At 41.1% G+C, this 15,406-nt stretch overlaps 1 protein-coding gene across 1 annotated transcript; it reads left to right on the top strand.

The window, feature by feature from the left end:
* The first annotated feature begins 445 nt into the window (after positions 1-445).
* On the top strand, positions 446-892 carry LOC142166251 (RING-H2 finger protein ATL33). The gene has a single exon (XM_075224968.1). The coding sequence runs from the start codon at positions 446-448 to the stop codon at positions 890-892; it is 447 nt and encodes a 148-aa protein (XP_075081069.1).
* The last annotated feature ends 14,514 nt before the right edge of the window (positions 893-15,406 follow it).

Below are 15,406 nucleotides of genomic sequence, written 5' to 3'. Positions count from 1 at the left end.
ACACTATTAAATAAGAAAATTCTAAATAATGCCATAATATCAGTAAGTCTACCCAACTCCCAACCGAATTATCAATTAAAAATATCAAAGTTTCAGAGTCTCAATAATTGATGGTACTAAAAAAATGTTCATCATGTATTATTTTTTCCCGAAATGTTCATCTTATGTAAAATGATGTTACACTATTTTGTCGTTTATTTTACTCTTCAAATTACTTGTTTCAATAATCCAATATAAAACCTCATTCTGATAATAAAATACTCCGATAATGCATGTACACTTGTCTACAAAAACCAAACAAAATAAAATAAATTTAAAAAAAAGGACAATGATATACTGATATATTATCAATTATCTTGCTCATTTCCTCCACCACAACCACCACTATACCTCAAAACTACACCTCTCCAATCCCTTTTCCGGCGATTCATCCCGTAGCTCCGACATGTCCCCTTTATTTGCAATTCTCTCTTTAATCATACTCATAGTAATACCAACTCTCATATATGCTTTTATCTATGCTCTAAAATGTCCACAAAATATTTTCCGACGAAGCAGCGGCGAAAATTCCGGCCCGGCAGCGTCGAAAACTGGAATTACTCAGCATATGGATATGGTTTTGAACGTAAATTACAAGAAAGAAACGTCGTCAGACGAATCGGGCAACGAGTGTCCGGTTTGTTTGACGGCGTTTGTGGAAGGAGAAGAAGTTAGACAGTTGAAGACATGTAAACATATGTACCATGTTGTTTGTATAGATAAGTGGTTATATTCTCATTCTAGTTGTCCTGTTTGCCGTGCTTCTATTCCCGTAAAACGCCCTAGACGGCCGCCGGTGATTATTGATGATGATTTCCGGCAAGGTTTGCCGGATGCTGCTTCCTTAGTTTGATTGCTATATAATTCTCTTCGTTTTCTTTTTTTTTTATAATTTGAATTTTTGGATTGTGGGGATGGAGGTCATGCCAGTAGATTCGTTGTCAAGAGTCCCGTTCAAGGTGGAGCTACGCTGACGGACCGAATCTTTCGTCGAAAATTATACTTATATCATTTTATTTATGTTGAATCCCTTAATTTTTTCGTGTGTTTATTTTTTTATTTTTTTGAATGTTCTCAGTGAAAATCCTTATCCGCAGCTAGTTTCATTGATGACTGATACAAGTCAGTGATGGTAATTGTTGGTAAATTATTATTACTGTTAGTATAAGAACTTTGCAATTTATGATCAATATATACTAACTGTGTTGGTTTTATATTTTTATTTTTGTGAACAGATACACAATTACACAAAATAAAATATTGTTTTTTTTCTGATTTGTTGAAAATAGATTAAAGAAAAATGTTTCCACTAAAAATGTCACTACACTACTTACTGTTGTTCTGCAAACTAACATAGCTTACTGTCAATATCTTTATATTTAAGAAACTAATGGTAACCTGGCTAATGATCTTAAATTCCTATCAAATCAAAAGAACCCTTCTTGAAATTAAAATCAATAATAAGCACTTTCAGAACAAAGGGAAATTTTAGGCAATGATTGAGTGGCTCCAAATTAATTGAAGTGGGGTATTCAACAAGGCCTAATAAATCAAAGAGATAAACAAAGGTTGAGATCCATCATTGTGAAGTGACAATGTGCCAAATCTAAGTTGTTTTTAAGTGCGAAGGCTGTAATGTTTAGCAATGTCCAAATGCATTTTGAAGTTTGCTTCTTTCTATAGTCCACAAGCTTCAAAGAGCTAAACAAGGTGCATTGCATGTGTAATATTCGGGGGTCGTCGGGGTTCAAACCACGTTATTCCAGGATTATAATCGAGATTATAATCAAGAAAAATAATTTCACTTTCTACGTAAGATAGATAATCTCATAATTTTGATATAATTTTTTTTCCTGATTTTAACAAATATATCCATAATTAAATACTATATAAATTTAAGGGAAAAAGGTCAAATATACCCCTCTACTTTAGTATATTATTTATATATACCCTCTGTTATACTATTAGATCATATTTACCTTTACCGTTAGCCAAACTTTTTAAAAATACCCTCCACCTAACGGAAAGCCACCAAATTAATAAAATAATTATTTAAAAAAAAAATCATTAACACATAACCCGTTAAACCCATCATTTAAAAATACGTAACCTAAATTTCTGAAGCGTCTTAACATATTTTATTTATTTAGAGAGAGACCGAGACTAATGGTGAAAGTAGGATTAGTAAGAACTTATATTTTTGGTTATTAGTTGTTCATGGTGGCATTAGGATGTCATGTTATCACTTTCGGTTATTTTTTTTGTGTGTGGTTATAATATGGCATCCCTTTGTCTAATGTTATGCACACTTGACAGTTGGTTTGTATGTTGGTAACAACTGATATATATTTTAATAATACTTGTATTTGGTTAATACATTAAGTTAGTATACTTAGGTTGTTAAGTTGCTTTCCAACTTGTTTGTGTACTTTCTTTCATTCTTGATGCTTTCCAACTTGATATTAAATTGAATCTCCTCTAATTATTTTCTAATTTTTGTTCATTATAAGTTCAGTTGTTACTAAGAATTATGAGTATCATATCCCATAGTTTGGAATCTAACTTTGGTTCTTAAGGCGTGATTTGGCGATAATTACTTGCTGCCCAAATGCTTAAAGCAAAATAAAAAAATCATGGTGTGTGAATACTCATCAACAAAGGCTCACTATTGGAGGAAGAAATACTTCGGTAGTTTTCCTAAGACTTTAGAACTGTTAACCTAATAAGATGTTATAAACATTCAAGTCATGATGGAAAGAAAATCATAATGAATACTCGGTACAGTTCGACATAGTGGGAAAAAAGAGAGGATCTAAAAGGAAAAAAAAAAGAAATTGAAAAAGGTAGAATATAATAAACATACAATAAGGATATTAAAAGAATTGAGACTCAATACAAATGAATATATGATTGTCGATATTTTTATGTCTTTCACTTTTGAGTTCAACAAGTGACTACGAATGAGATGAATAATATGTGAGGAAGAAGTGCACTAAATGAAAGGAGTTTAACGGTTTATTAATGGATTTTAAAAAAATATGTATTTTTTTGTGGCTTTCCGTTAGATGGGGATATTTTTAAAAAGTTTAATTAACGGTAAGAATAGATATATTCCAATAATATAACAGAGGATAAATATGAATAATATATTAAAATAAAGGGGTATATTTAACCCTTTATTCCAAAATTTTATACTTAGATAACCTCCTAATCCTTTAACCAAACCGCCTGTCAAGAGTTATTGAAAGAGTTCTAGTTTTGGCTCTTGAATTTCGCTTCTTTGGATAAACACAATTATAGAAATTTGGAATGATCTCCACGTGGTCTTGTCCCATTTGGACTATTTTCAAATCTTGTTTAATCCCAACACTTCTTAAGACACACCCGTATTGTTGTACTAAAGAAAAATCGTTAATCTGCGCCAAACTGATAATCCGAGTTAAATCGAAAAAAAAATTGATGTGATTTGGTATTGAAAAATAAAATTTGACTATAATTAATTTGATTTGGTTTTAACTAAAAAAAGTCAAATCGAAACCAAATCAACCCGATAGTACATTTATATAATTTTTAAAAATATTTTATACATATAAATATTTATTGTAATGTAATTTATAAATGTTTCTTAAAAATTTTCACAGTTTTCTCTTTTAACGTATTATTTCAAGTTTAGACTTAACATTCTTGAATGGTAAATAAATTTTATAGCCCATAAATATAGTAACTCAAACAAAGTTCAAATCAATACTAATACTACCAAAAGAAATTTAATTCAATACTAGGAATGACGATAGTGTTGGATAATTATTTTAGTTTTACATTGGTTTATAATGAAAATGCATAACTTAATTTATTTTTTTCTTTAGTGCTTAGTTATGTAACTAATATTAGTACTTATTAGCTATACTTATTTTAGCATGACCTATATATTATTTTTAGATTATGTTAATTTTTATTATGGTCTATTAATTAGCAATATTTATTTTATCTTTGTTATTGAATTTTTTAGTATAATGCTATGACTTATCTCATATTATTGTGGTAGTTTCTTGAAAAACACATTATATAGTTGTATTTTACTAGGACTTAAGAAATACTTGGAGCATAAATTACATATTTTATGCTATGACGACTTTACCAGAAAAAAAATCCGAAAACCCGAGAAAACCAAGATTGAAAAACCCGACTTTGTTGGTTTGGTTTGGTTTATAAATTTAAAAACCCGACACCATTAATTTAGTTTGATAATTGAAAATTTCGAACCAACCCGACCTATATACACCCCTAATGACCCGATTAATGAATCCTAAATTTGACTTCCCATTGTTTTGAAAAACGCTTTTGTCACACTTATAATGAAAGCTATTTTTGTCTTTCACTCTTATATAGGTTATTTTTCAGCTTTTAACACTAGTACTAGTCTTTGGTCAATTACTAAACCCTTTTAAATCAAGGCTAAAATCACCAAAAGTTGTAACATTACTATTGCTAGACGAGTGATCTTGTCCAAATCGATCAGTAACTCATCGTGATATATAGAACCGAGTCCATAGTTCAAAACAAATATAAATGGCAAGCTCCTTCAGAAGTGAAAAGAGAGAAAGAACGCCATAACAACACAAAAGACTATATAAGGGGACAATCTATTTACCCTTAAAATGAGTAACAATTGAATTTATACACGATTAAAGAATCAGTGATTTAATTTAACACGAATGAACTATGAATAATAAATAATTAAATTAAAAGAAATCAGAGCGATCAAACCAAATGTAATAGATGAATAAGTCTAGCTTTGCAATGGACGTTAGGAAATCGATTCTGATTTAGCCCTCATAACGAGCTCAGTTGCAACTCAATAAGCAAATAATTGAAGAACACTTTGAACTGTAGCTAAAGAACAAAAATTAACTTTATAACTCTAATAATAGTTCTCCCCTATTATCATGTCTAACCGTCTTGTAACGATCTGACCGGTCGTTTTAAGTGTATTAGCCACGATCCCCTATTTACTGCTTTTCCGTATCTGTTTTTGCTTATGTGACTTGCCGGGAGGTCTTGTTTTTGGTTTCGGAGTATTTTGGGACACTTAGTCCCTAAAACGGAAGCTTAAGTCTTAGAATTTTGACCGTAGAGGGAATTGTATGAAGACGACTCCGGAATGGAGTTTCGTCGGTTCCGTTAGCTCCGTTGGGTAATTTTGGACTTAGGAACGTGTCCGAACTGTGAATCTAAGGTCTGTAGCTAATTTAGGCTTGAAATGACGAAAGCCGAATTTTGGAAAGTTTGATCGGGGGTATTTCGGATGCTTAACGGTTTGAATATGGACTTAGGCAAATGGCTGAAGTTTTCTGATATCTGGTGGTTTCGCACCTGCGGTGGGGAGACCGCAGGTGCGTACTCGCACGTGAGGGTGAAGGAGCGTAGAAGCGGGAGTTGAGGAGATGTCCAAGGGATCGCGGGTACGAGGACATTTCCACATGTGCTTGCCCGCACATGCGGAGAGTGAGATGGAGGGGAAGATCGCAGGAGCGGACCTTTGTCCGTAGGTGCGACCACTTGCTCACAGATACGGACCCAATCCCTTAGGTCATTTCCGCACCTGCGAGGGAAATTCCGCAAGTGCGGCATCGCAGGTGCGACGGTAGGTCCACAGATACGGAAGAACTGGGCAGAAAAACAGGATTTCGAGGGTTTGATTCCCATTTCGATTTTGGGACTTTGAGAGCTCGGTGTGAGGCGATTTTTCGAGGTTTCTTCAAGAAGATTGTTGGGGCAAGTAATTCTAACTCGGATTGGACTATATTTCATGAATCTATTATTATTTTTCATCATCTAATTAGGAATTTGAGTTGTAAATTTGGGGGGAAATGGTAGAAACTTCATAGGCTAAAATTTCGAGTTTTGGAAGGTGATTTGAGGTTGGATTCGAGTAATTCTTGTATGGTTGGACTCGTGAGTGGATGGGTGTTCACATTTTGTGACTTTTGTCGGATATCGAGACGTGGACTCAGGGTCGGTTTGAGCCTATTTCAGATTTTGACTTATGAATTCATGTTTTTCTTGTGGAATTGATTCTTTAGGCCTATATTAATGATATCGTACTGCTTGTGGCTAGATTCGGGGTGTTTGGAGATTGATTCGAGGGGCAAAGGCATTGCGGAGTAGGATTTTTGCGCGGTTTGAGGTAAGTAACAGTTTTAAATCTGGTCCTGAGGGTATGAAATCTCGAATTTTAGTATGAAGTGATTATTTTGGAGGAGACGCACATGCTAGGTGACGGGTGTGTGGGCGTGCACCGCGGGGATTGGGATTTGGTCCGTCCCGTGAGACTGTAAAGTAGAATAGCTCATTGTTAATTACATGTTCCCTCTGTCTACTAGAAATTTGATTATCATTCATATTAGAAGCCATGCTTAGGCCATATGTTATCATTGTTGGGACCCGCAACAGTCGAGTACTTATTGATAAACTGCTATTTACTGTCTTGAACTCAGTCACAGTGCTACTTGCGAGTCATATCTCCGTTTCCTTTTGTTTTCTTGTTGACACATTTTTATTAACTCTTTTGGCTGATTTGTATGATTTCTGAAAGCCCGAGAGGGGGTGGAGAGGTTAATGACTGAGATAGGGCCTGAGTGCCGAGCTGTGAGCTATGTGAGGGTATATGGATCGGGTTGCACGCCGCAACGAGCCTTATGGTTACTTATATGATTGGGTCGGGCTTGCATGCCGCAACGAGCCTTATAGCTACTTATATAATTAGGTCGGGTTACACGCCGCAACGATATAGCGCTTGGGCTGAAAGGAGCTCCTCTGGAGTCTGTACACCCCTAGTGAGCGCAGGTACCTATTGAGTGTGAGTACTGAGGGCTGAGAGCCGAGTGATTTGAGCTGTTATGACGAATTGAGTGACTGTTGCCCTGTGAGGCTGCACTTGTCTTTTCATTTGTTGATGCACTTAGTTGCTATCTGTCATTGTTGTAAAAATTCTGAAAGATTCTATATCTGGATTACCTGAACTTTAACTATATAAAACTGATTGGACTTAAACTGTCGGATGTGAAAGCATGTCTATTCTATGTTGGAATTATTGAAAATGAACTGTAATTGTATAGCTCGTCACTGCTTCTCAGCACCTTATTTATTTATGTTACTTGCTGAGTATTGTACTCATGCTACACCCTGCACTTCATGTGCAGATCCAGGTGTGTTTGATCATGAAGGTCGTTGAGTTCGTGCGCGATCGAGTACCGGAGACTGCGAGGTAGCTACCGGCGTCCCCAGACCTTGTCACTCCTTCTATGTTTTCTTTCTTTTCCGTATTGATACCTAGACACGGTTTTTATTAGACTGGATATCTAGATGCTCATGACTTGGTGACATCTCGACGTTTGGGGCTATCTTTCTGCATTTTATTTTGAATTCAACTTCGGTTTTTGTAAAACTTTCTAGTATAAAAAAGCTTTGAATTGTCCTTTTTATGAAATATTGAAATATTTTGAAAGGTCGGCTTGCCTTGTACCATCGATAGGCGCTATCACGACAGGTTAGAATTTTGGGTCGTGACAAGTTGGTACCAGAGCCTAGGTTACATAGGTCTCACGAGTCATGAGCACGTTTAGTAGAGTCTTGTAGATCGGTACGGAGACCTCTGTACTTATCTTCGATTGGCTGCCAAAACCTTAGGAAATTTCACATTCTTGAATTCTTGTCGTGCGAATCTTTGATTCTGGTAACTAAATTTATGTTGTTCTAATTCTCTCGCAGATGGTGAGGACGCAAACTACGGGGCAGGATAGACAGCCACCAGTAGCACCAGTCAGGGCCGCAAGAGGCTGAGGTCGCAATAGAGGCCGCGGTAGGGCAGAGGTGCAGCTCGCACCGCAACTAGGGCAGCACCTGCAGATCCACCAGTTGCCCCCGTTCAGGAGCAGGCTCCAATTGTGGACGAGCCTGTGGGACCAGCTCAGGCACCACCTGTGCCTATTATGATTCAAGGCCTTCAGGAGGCCATAGCTCAGATCCTGACTGCGTGTACCAGTCTTGCTCAGGTGGTCTCTACTCCGTCCGCAGTAGCCACTTCTCAGGCCGGGGGAGGTGCTCAAACTCCCGCCGCCCGTACACCAGAGCAGGTGGTACAGGGATTCCAGACACCAGGGGCACCACCAGCCTAGCTGGCTACAGCTGCTCAGGACTATGTGGTTCCTGTCATGCCTGATGATGAGCAGCGTCGATTGGAGAGGTTTGGGAGACTCCAGCCTCCATGTTTCAGCGGTGCCGAGGGAGAGGATGCACAGGGCTTCTTAGATAGGTGCCAGAGGATACTCAGTACAACAGGTTTACTAGAGGCCAGTGGGGTCTCGTTTACTACTTTTCAGTTCTCTGGGGCTGCCTTCAGTTAGTGGGAGGCTTACGAGAGACGTAGGCCGGTCGGCGCAGCACCCCTTATATGGCAGTAGTTCTCCAGTCTATTCCTGGAGCAGTTCGTGCCACAGTCCCGCAGAGAGGAGCTGCGCAGGCAGTTCGAGCAGCTTCGTCAGGGTGATATGTCTGTGACGTAGTATGAGATGAGATTTTCAGAGTTGGCCGGTCATGCTATCTGGTTGGTTCCCACAGACAGGGAGAGGATCAGGAGGTTCATAGTTGGCCTCACTTTTCAGCTGCGATTTCTTATGACTAGAGAGAGAGTGTCTGGTACTACTTTTGATGAGGTTGTCAACATTGCTCGTTAGATTGAGATGGTTCGCAGCCAGAGCGGGTCGAGAGGGAGGCCAAGAGACCTCGTGGTCAGGGTGGATTTAGCGGTGTTCCTTCTGGGGGTAAGTCCCACCACGGTAGAGGTCGTCCTTTCAGACATGCTCAGACAGCTCGCCCAGTTCACCGTGGTGCACTATCGGGCCATGGTTCACACAGTTATGAGCAGGGCCATTCATCGCTCAGTGCTCTCCCAGCTCAGAGTTCGTCCCGTGCTCCATCGGGTCTGGGTTCGTATATGCCAGGTCCTTCTACCAGTTATCCCGGTGCTCGGGGCTCCCTTCAGTCCCCAACACCAACACCGGGGAGTTGCTATGAGTGTGGAGAGTTTGATCACCTGAGGAGGCAGTGTCCCCGGCTAGTGGGAGGTCCAGCTCAACAAAGGAGCCAGCCTATGACATCAGCACCAGTTTCTTCACCACCCGCTCAGCCAGCTCGGGGTGGAGCCCAATTAGCTAGGGGCCGCCCGAGAGGGGGAGGCCAGGCTCGTTTCTATGCTCTTCCTGCCAAACCAGATGCCATTGCTTTGGATGTTGTGATTACAGGTATTGTCTCAGTTTGCCATAGAGATGCCTCTGTATTATTTGACCCTGGTTCCACTTATACATATGTGTCCTCGTATTTCACTCATTTTCTAGATATGCCCTGTGAGTCTCTAGTTTTACCTATTTATGTGTCTACATCGGTAGGCTATACTGTCATTGTGGACCGTGTATATCAGTCATGTGTGGTGACTATTGGGAGTCTGGAGACTAGAGTGGATCTCTTGTTGCTTAGTATGGCCGATTTTGATATGATTTTGGGTATGGATTGGATGTCTCCTTGTCATGATGTTCTAGATTATCACGCTAAGACCGTGATGTTGGCGATGTCGGGGTTGTCGAGGGTTGAGTGGAGCGACTCTATAGACTATGTTCCCAGTAGAGTGATTTCATACTTGAAGGCTCAGCGGATGGTTGAGAAGGTTTGTCTATCTTATCTGGCCTTTGTGAGGGATGTTAGTGCAGCGACCCCTGCTATTGATTTTGTTCCGGTGGCGCGTGATTTTTCGAATGTGTTTCCTGCAGACCTACCGGGCATACCGCCCGACAGGGATATTGATTTCGGTATTGATTTGGTGCCGGGCACTCAGCCCATTTCTATTCCACTGTATCGTATGACACCGGCAGAGTTGAAGAAATTGAAGGAGCAGCTTTAGGAACTTCTTGATAAGGGGTTTATTCGGCCTAGCATGTCACCTTGGGGTGCACCAGTTCTATTTGTAAAGAAGAAGGATGGTACTATGAGAATGTGTATTGATTACAGGCAATTGAACAAGGTCACAATCAAGAACAAGTATCCATTACCGCGTATTGATGATTTGTTGGACCAACTTTAGGGAGCGAGGGTATTCTCCAAGATTGATTTGAGGTTAGGGTATCACCAGCTAAATATTCGGGACTCAGATATTCTTAAGACAACTTTTAGGACCCGATATGGCCATTATGAGTTCCTTGTGATGTCTTTTGGGCTGACCAACGCCCCAGTAACATTCATGCATCTGATGAACAATGTGTTTCAGCCTTATCTTGACTCGTTCGTTATTGTATTCATTGATGACATCCTGGTGTACTCTCGTAGTCAGGAGAAGCATGCCCAACATCTGAGGATTATGTTACAGCGGTTGAGGGAGGAGAAACTTTATGCAAAGTTCTCCAAGTGTGAGTGTTGGCTCAGTTCAGTGGCGTTCTTGGGACACGTGGTGTTTAGTGAGGGTATTCAGGTAGACCCGGAGAAGATAGAGGCGGTTTAGAGTTGGCCCAGACCATCCTCAGCCACGGAGATTCTGAGTTTTCTCGGTTTGGCTAGTTATTACCGCCGTTTTGTAGAGGGCTTCTCATCTATTGCATCGCCCTTGACTAAATTGACCCAAAAGGGTGCTCCTTTCAGGTGATCGGAGGAGTGCGAGGAGAGATTTCAGAAGCTCAACACTGCTTTGACCACAGCTTCAGTTCTAGTTCTGCCATCAGCTTTTGGTTCTTACACAGTGTATTGTGATGCCTCGCAGATCGGTATTGGGTGTGTTCTGATGCAGGGGTAGAGTGATTGCTTATGCTTCGCGCTAGTTGAAGCCTCATGAGAAGAACTATCCTATCCATGACCTTGAGTTAGCAGCTATTGTTCATGCCTTGAAGATTTGGTGGCACTATTTATAACGGGTCCATTATGAGATTTACATTAATCACCAGAGTTTGCAACATCTGTTCAAACAGAAGGATCTTAACTTGCATCAGAGGAGATGGTTGGAGCTTTTTAAGGACTATGATATCACCATTTTATACCATCCCGGGAAGGCCAATGTGGTGGCCGATGCCTTGAGTCGTCAGGCGAAGAGTTTGGGGAGCTTAGCATATCTTCCAGCAGCAGAGAGGCCGTTGGCATTGGATGTTCAGGCCTTAGCTAGCCAGTTTGTTAGATTTGATGTTTCTGAGCCGAGTCGAGTATTGGCTTGTATGGTCTCTCGGTCTTCTATTTATGGTTTTATCACGGAGCGTCAGTATGATGACCCTCATCTGCTTGTCCTTAAGGACATGTTCCAGTACAGTGATGCTAAGAATGTCACTATTGGGGATGATGGTGCATTGAGGATGCAGGGCAGGCTATGTGTGCCCAATGCAGATGGGTTGCGTGAGCTGATTCTCCAGGAGGCTCACAGTCCGCAGTATTCTATTGATTCGCGTGCCGCGAAGATGTATCAGGACTTGAGACAACATTACTGGTGGAGGAGAATGAAGAAGGACATAGTGGAGTACGTAGCTCGGTGCCTAAATTTCCACCAGGTGAAGTATGAGCATCAGCGACCAGGTGGGTTGCTTCAGTAGTTACAGATTTCGGAGTGGAAATGGGAGCGGATCACTATGGATTTTGTTGTTGTGCTTCCACGGACTCAGCGGAAGTTTGATGCAGTTTGGGTGATTGTGGATAGGCTGACCAAGTCAGTTCATTTCATTCCTGTGATGACTACCTATTCTTCTGAGCAGCTGGCTTGAGTGTATATCAGCGAGATCGTCAGGCTTCATAGCGTACCGGTATCTATCATCTCTGACCGGGGTACGTAGTTTACATCACGGTTCTTGAGGGCCGTACATTATGAGTTGGGTACTCGAGTGGAGTTGAGCACAACATTTCACCCCCAGACGGACGGACAGTCCGAGCGCACTATTCAGATATTAGAGGATATGCTTCGTGCGTGCGTGATGGAGTTTGGGGGTTTGTGGGAACAGTTCTTGCCACTAGCGGAGTTTGCCTACAACAACTGTTATTAGTCGAGCATCCAGATGGCTCTTTATGGTAGGCGGTGTAGGTCTCTAGTGGGTTGGTTCGAGCCCGGCAAAGCTAGATTATTAGGTACAGACATGGTTGAGGATGCTCTAGAGAAGGTTAAGGTGATTCAGGATAGACTGCGCACAGCCCAATCCAGATAGAAGAGTTATGCAGATCGGAAGGTTCGCGATGTTGCATTCATGGTTGGAGAACGGTTCTTGCTCCTGGTGTCACCCATGAAGGGTGTTATGAGGTTCGTAAGGAAGGGTAAGCTGAGCTCGAGGTTTATCGGTCCATTTGAGGTATTGCAACGTGTTGAGGAGGTTGCTTATGAGCTTGCCTTACCTCCCAGTCTAGCAGGAGTTCATCCGGTATTCCATGTTTCTATGCTCCAGAAGTGCCACGGCGATCCGTCTTACGTGTTGGATTTCATATCAGTCCAGTTGGACAAGGATTTATCTTATGTTGAGGAGCCGGTGGCGATCCTAGATAGGCAGGTTCGAAAGCTGAGGTCGAAGAATATTGCTTCTGTGAAGGTTAAGTGGAGGGGTCAGCCGGTCGAGGAGGCGACTTGGGAGACCGAGCATGATATGTGCAGCCGTTATCCTCATCTTTTCACCACTTCAGGTATGTATCTATGCTCGTTCGAGGACGAACGATTGTTTTAAGAGGGGGAGGATGTAATGATCTGACCGGTCGTTTTGATTGTATTAGCCCCGATCCCCTATTTACTTCTTTCCCCGTATCTGTTTCTGCTTATGTGACTTGCCGGGAGGTCTTGTTTTTGGTTTCAAAGTGTTTTGGGACACTTAGTCCCTAAAATGGAAGCTTAAGTCTTAGGATTTTGACCGTAGTCGAAATTGTGTGAAGACGACTCCGGAATGGAGTTTTGTCGGTTCCGTTAGCTCCGTTAGGTGATTTTGGACATATGAGCGTGTCTGGACTGTGAATCTGAGGTCTGTAGCTAATTTAGGCTTGAAATGGCGAAAGTCAAATTTTTGGGAAGTTTGATCGGGGGTGTTTCGAATGCTTAACTGTTTGAATTTGGACTTAGGCAAATGGCTGAAGTTTTCTGATATCTCATGGTTTCGCACCTGCGGTGGGGATACCGCAGGTGCATACTCGCACTTGCAGGTGAAGGAGCGCAGAAGCGGGAGTTGAGGAGATGTCTAGGGGTCGCAGTTGCGAGGACACGCAGATGCGGAGAGTGAAATGGAGGGGAAGATCGCAGGAGCAGACCTTTGTCCGCAAGTGTGCACGCGCAGGTGCGACCACTTGCTCGCAGATGTAGACCCAGTCCTTTAAGTCATTTCCGCACCTGCGAGGAAAATTCCGTAGGTGCGACTGTAGGTCTGCAGATGCGAAAGAACTGGGCAGAAAAATAGGATTTCGAGGGTTTGATTCCCATTTCGATTTTGGGACTTTGAGAGCTCGGTGTGAGGCAATGTTTCAAGGTTTCTTCAAGAAGATTGTTGGGGTAAGTAATTCTAACTCGGATTGGACTATATTTCATGAATCTATTGTTATTTTTCATCATCTAATTAGGGATTTGAGTTGTAAATTTGGGGGGAAATGGTAGAAACTTCATAGGCTAAAATTTCAAGTTTTGGAAGGTGATTTGAGATTGGATTTGAGTAATTCTTGTATGATTGGAATCGTGAGTGGATGGGTGTTCACATTTTGTGACTTTTGTCGGATATCGAGACGTGGACTCAGGGTCGGTTTGAGCCTATTTCAGATTTTGACTTATGAATTCATGTTTTTCTTGTGGAATTTATTCTTTAGGCCTATATTAATGATAGTGTACTGCTTGTGGCTAGATTTGGGGCGTTTGGAGATTGATTCGAGGGGCAAAGGCATTGCGGAGTAGGATTTTTGTGTGGTTTGAGGTAAGTTACAGTTTTAAATCTTGTCCTGACGGTATGAAACTCCGTATTTTGGTATGATGTGATTATTTTGGAGGTGACGCACATGCTAGGTGACGGGCGTGTGGGAGTGCACCGTGGGGTATTGGGACTTGGTCCATCCCGTGAGACTGTAAAGTCGAATAGCTCATTGTTAATTACATGTTCCCTCTGTCTTCTAGAAATTTGACTGCCATTCATATTAAAAGCCATGCTTAGGCCATATGTTATCAATGTTGGGACCCGCAGTGGTCGAGTTCTTGTTGATAAACTGCTATTTGCTGTCTTGAACTAAGTCACTGTCCTACTTGCGAGTCATATCTTTGTTTCCTTTTGTTTTCTTATTGACACATTTTTATTAACTTTTTTGGCTGATTTGTATAATTTCTGAAAGCCCTAGAGGGTGGAGAGGTTAGTGACTGAGATAGTTCCTGAGTGTCGAGCTGTGAGCTATGTGAGGGTATATGGATCGGGTTGCACGCAGCAACGAGCCTTATGGCTATTTATGGACTGTGGATCAGGTTGCATGTCGCAATGAGCCTTATAGCTACTTATATGATTGGGTCTGGCTGCACGCCGCAGCGATATAGCGCTTGGGCTGAAAGGAGCCCCTCCGGAGTCTGCACACCCCAATGAGCGCAGGTACCTATTAAGTGTGAGTACTGAGGGCTGAGAGCCGAGTGATTTGAGCTGTTGTGACGAGTTGAGTGACTGTTGCCCTGAGAGTCTGTACTTGCTTTTTCATTTGTTGATGCACTTAGTTGCTATATGTTATTGTTGTGAAATTTCTGAAAGATTTTATATCTGGATTACCTGAGCTTTAACTGTATAAAATTGATTAGACTTAAACTGCCGGATGTGAAAGCATGTCTATTCTTTGATGGAATTATTGAAAATGAACTATAATTGTATAGCTCGTCACTGCTTCTCAGTCCCTTATTTATTTCTATTACTTGCTGAGTTGGTTGTACTCATGCTATACCCTACACTTCATGTGCAGATCCAGGTGTGTTTGATCACGGAGGTTGTTGAGTTCGTGCGCGATCGAGTACCGGAGACTACGAGGTAGTTGCCGGCGTCCGCAGAACTTGTCACTCCTTCTATGTTTTCTTTCTTTTCTATATTGATACTTATACACTGTTTTTATTAGACTGGATATCTAGATGCTCATGGCTTGGTGACACCCCGATGTTTGGGGATATCTTTTCTGTATTTTATTTTGAATTCAACTCCGGTTTTTGTAAAAATTTCTAGTATGAAAAAGCTTTGAATTATCCTTTTTATGAAATATTGAAGTATTTTGAAAGGTCGGCTTGCCTAGTACCATCGATAGGCGTCATCACGACAGGTTAGAGTTTTGGGTCGTGACACATCTTTTCCCTTACTCTCGGCCCTTTACTCTA

This window comes from Nicotiana tabacum, chromosome 2 (assembly GCF_000715075.1).
Source record: "Nicotiana tabacum cultivar K326 chromosome 2, ASM71507v2, whole genome shotgun sequence".
NCBI lineage: Eukaryota > Viridiplantae > Streptophyta > Magnoliopsida > Solanales > Solanaceae > Nicotiana > Nicotiana tabacum.
This window is presented reverse-complemented; position numbering and strand designations above follow the sequence as displayed.

Coding starts and splice junctions, on each gene's coding strand:
- LOC142166251 (XM_075224968.1), top strand. CDS start 446: ATGTCCCCTTTATTTGCAATTCTCTCTTTAATCATACTCATAGTAATA.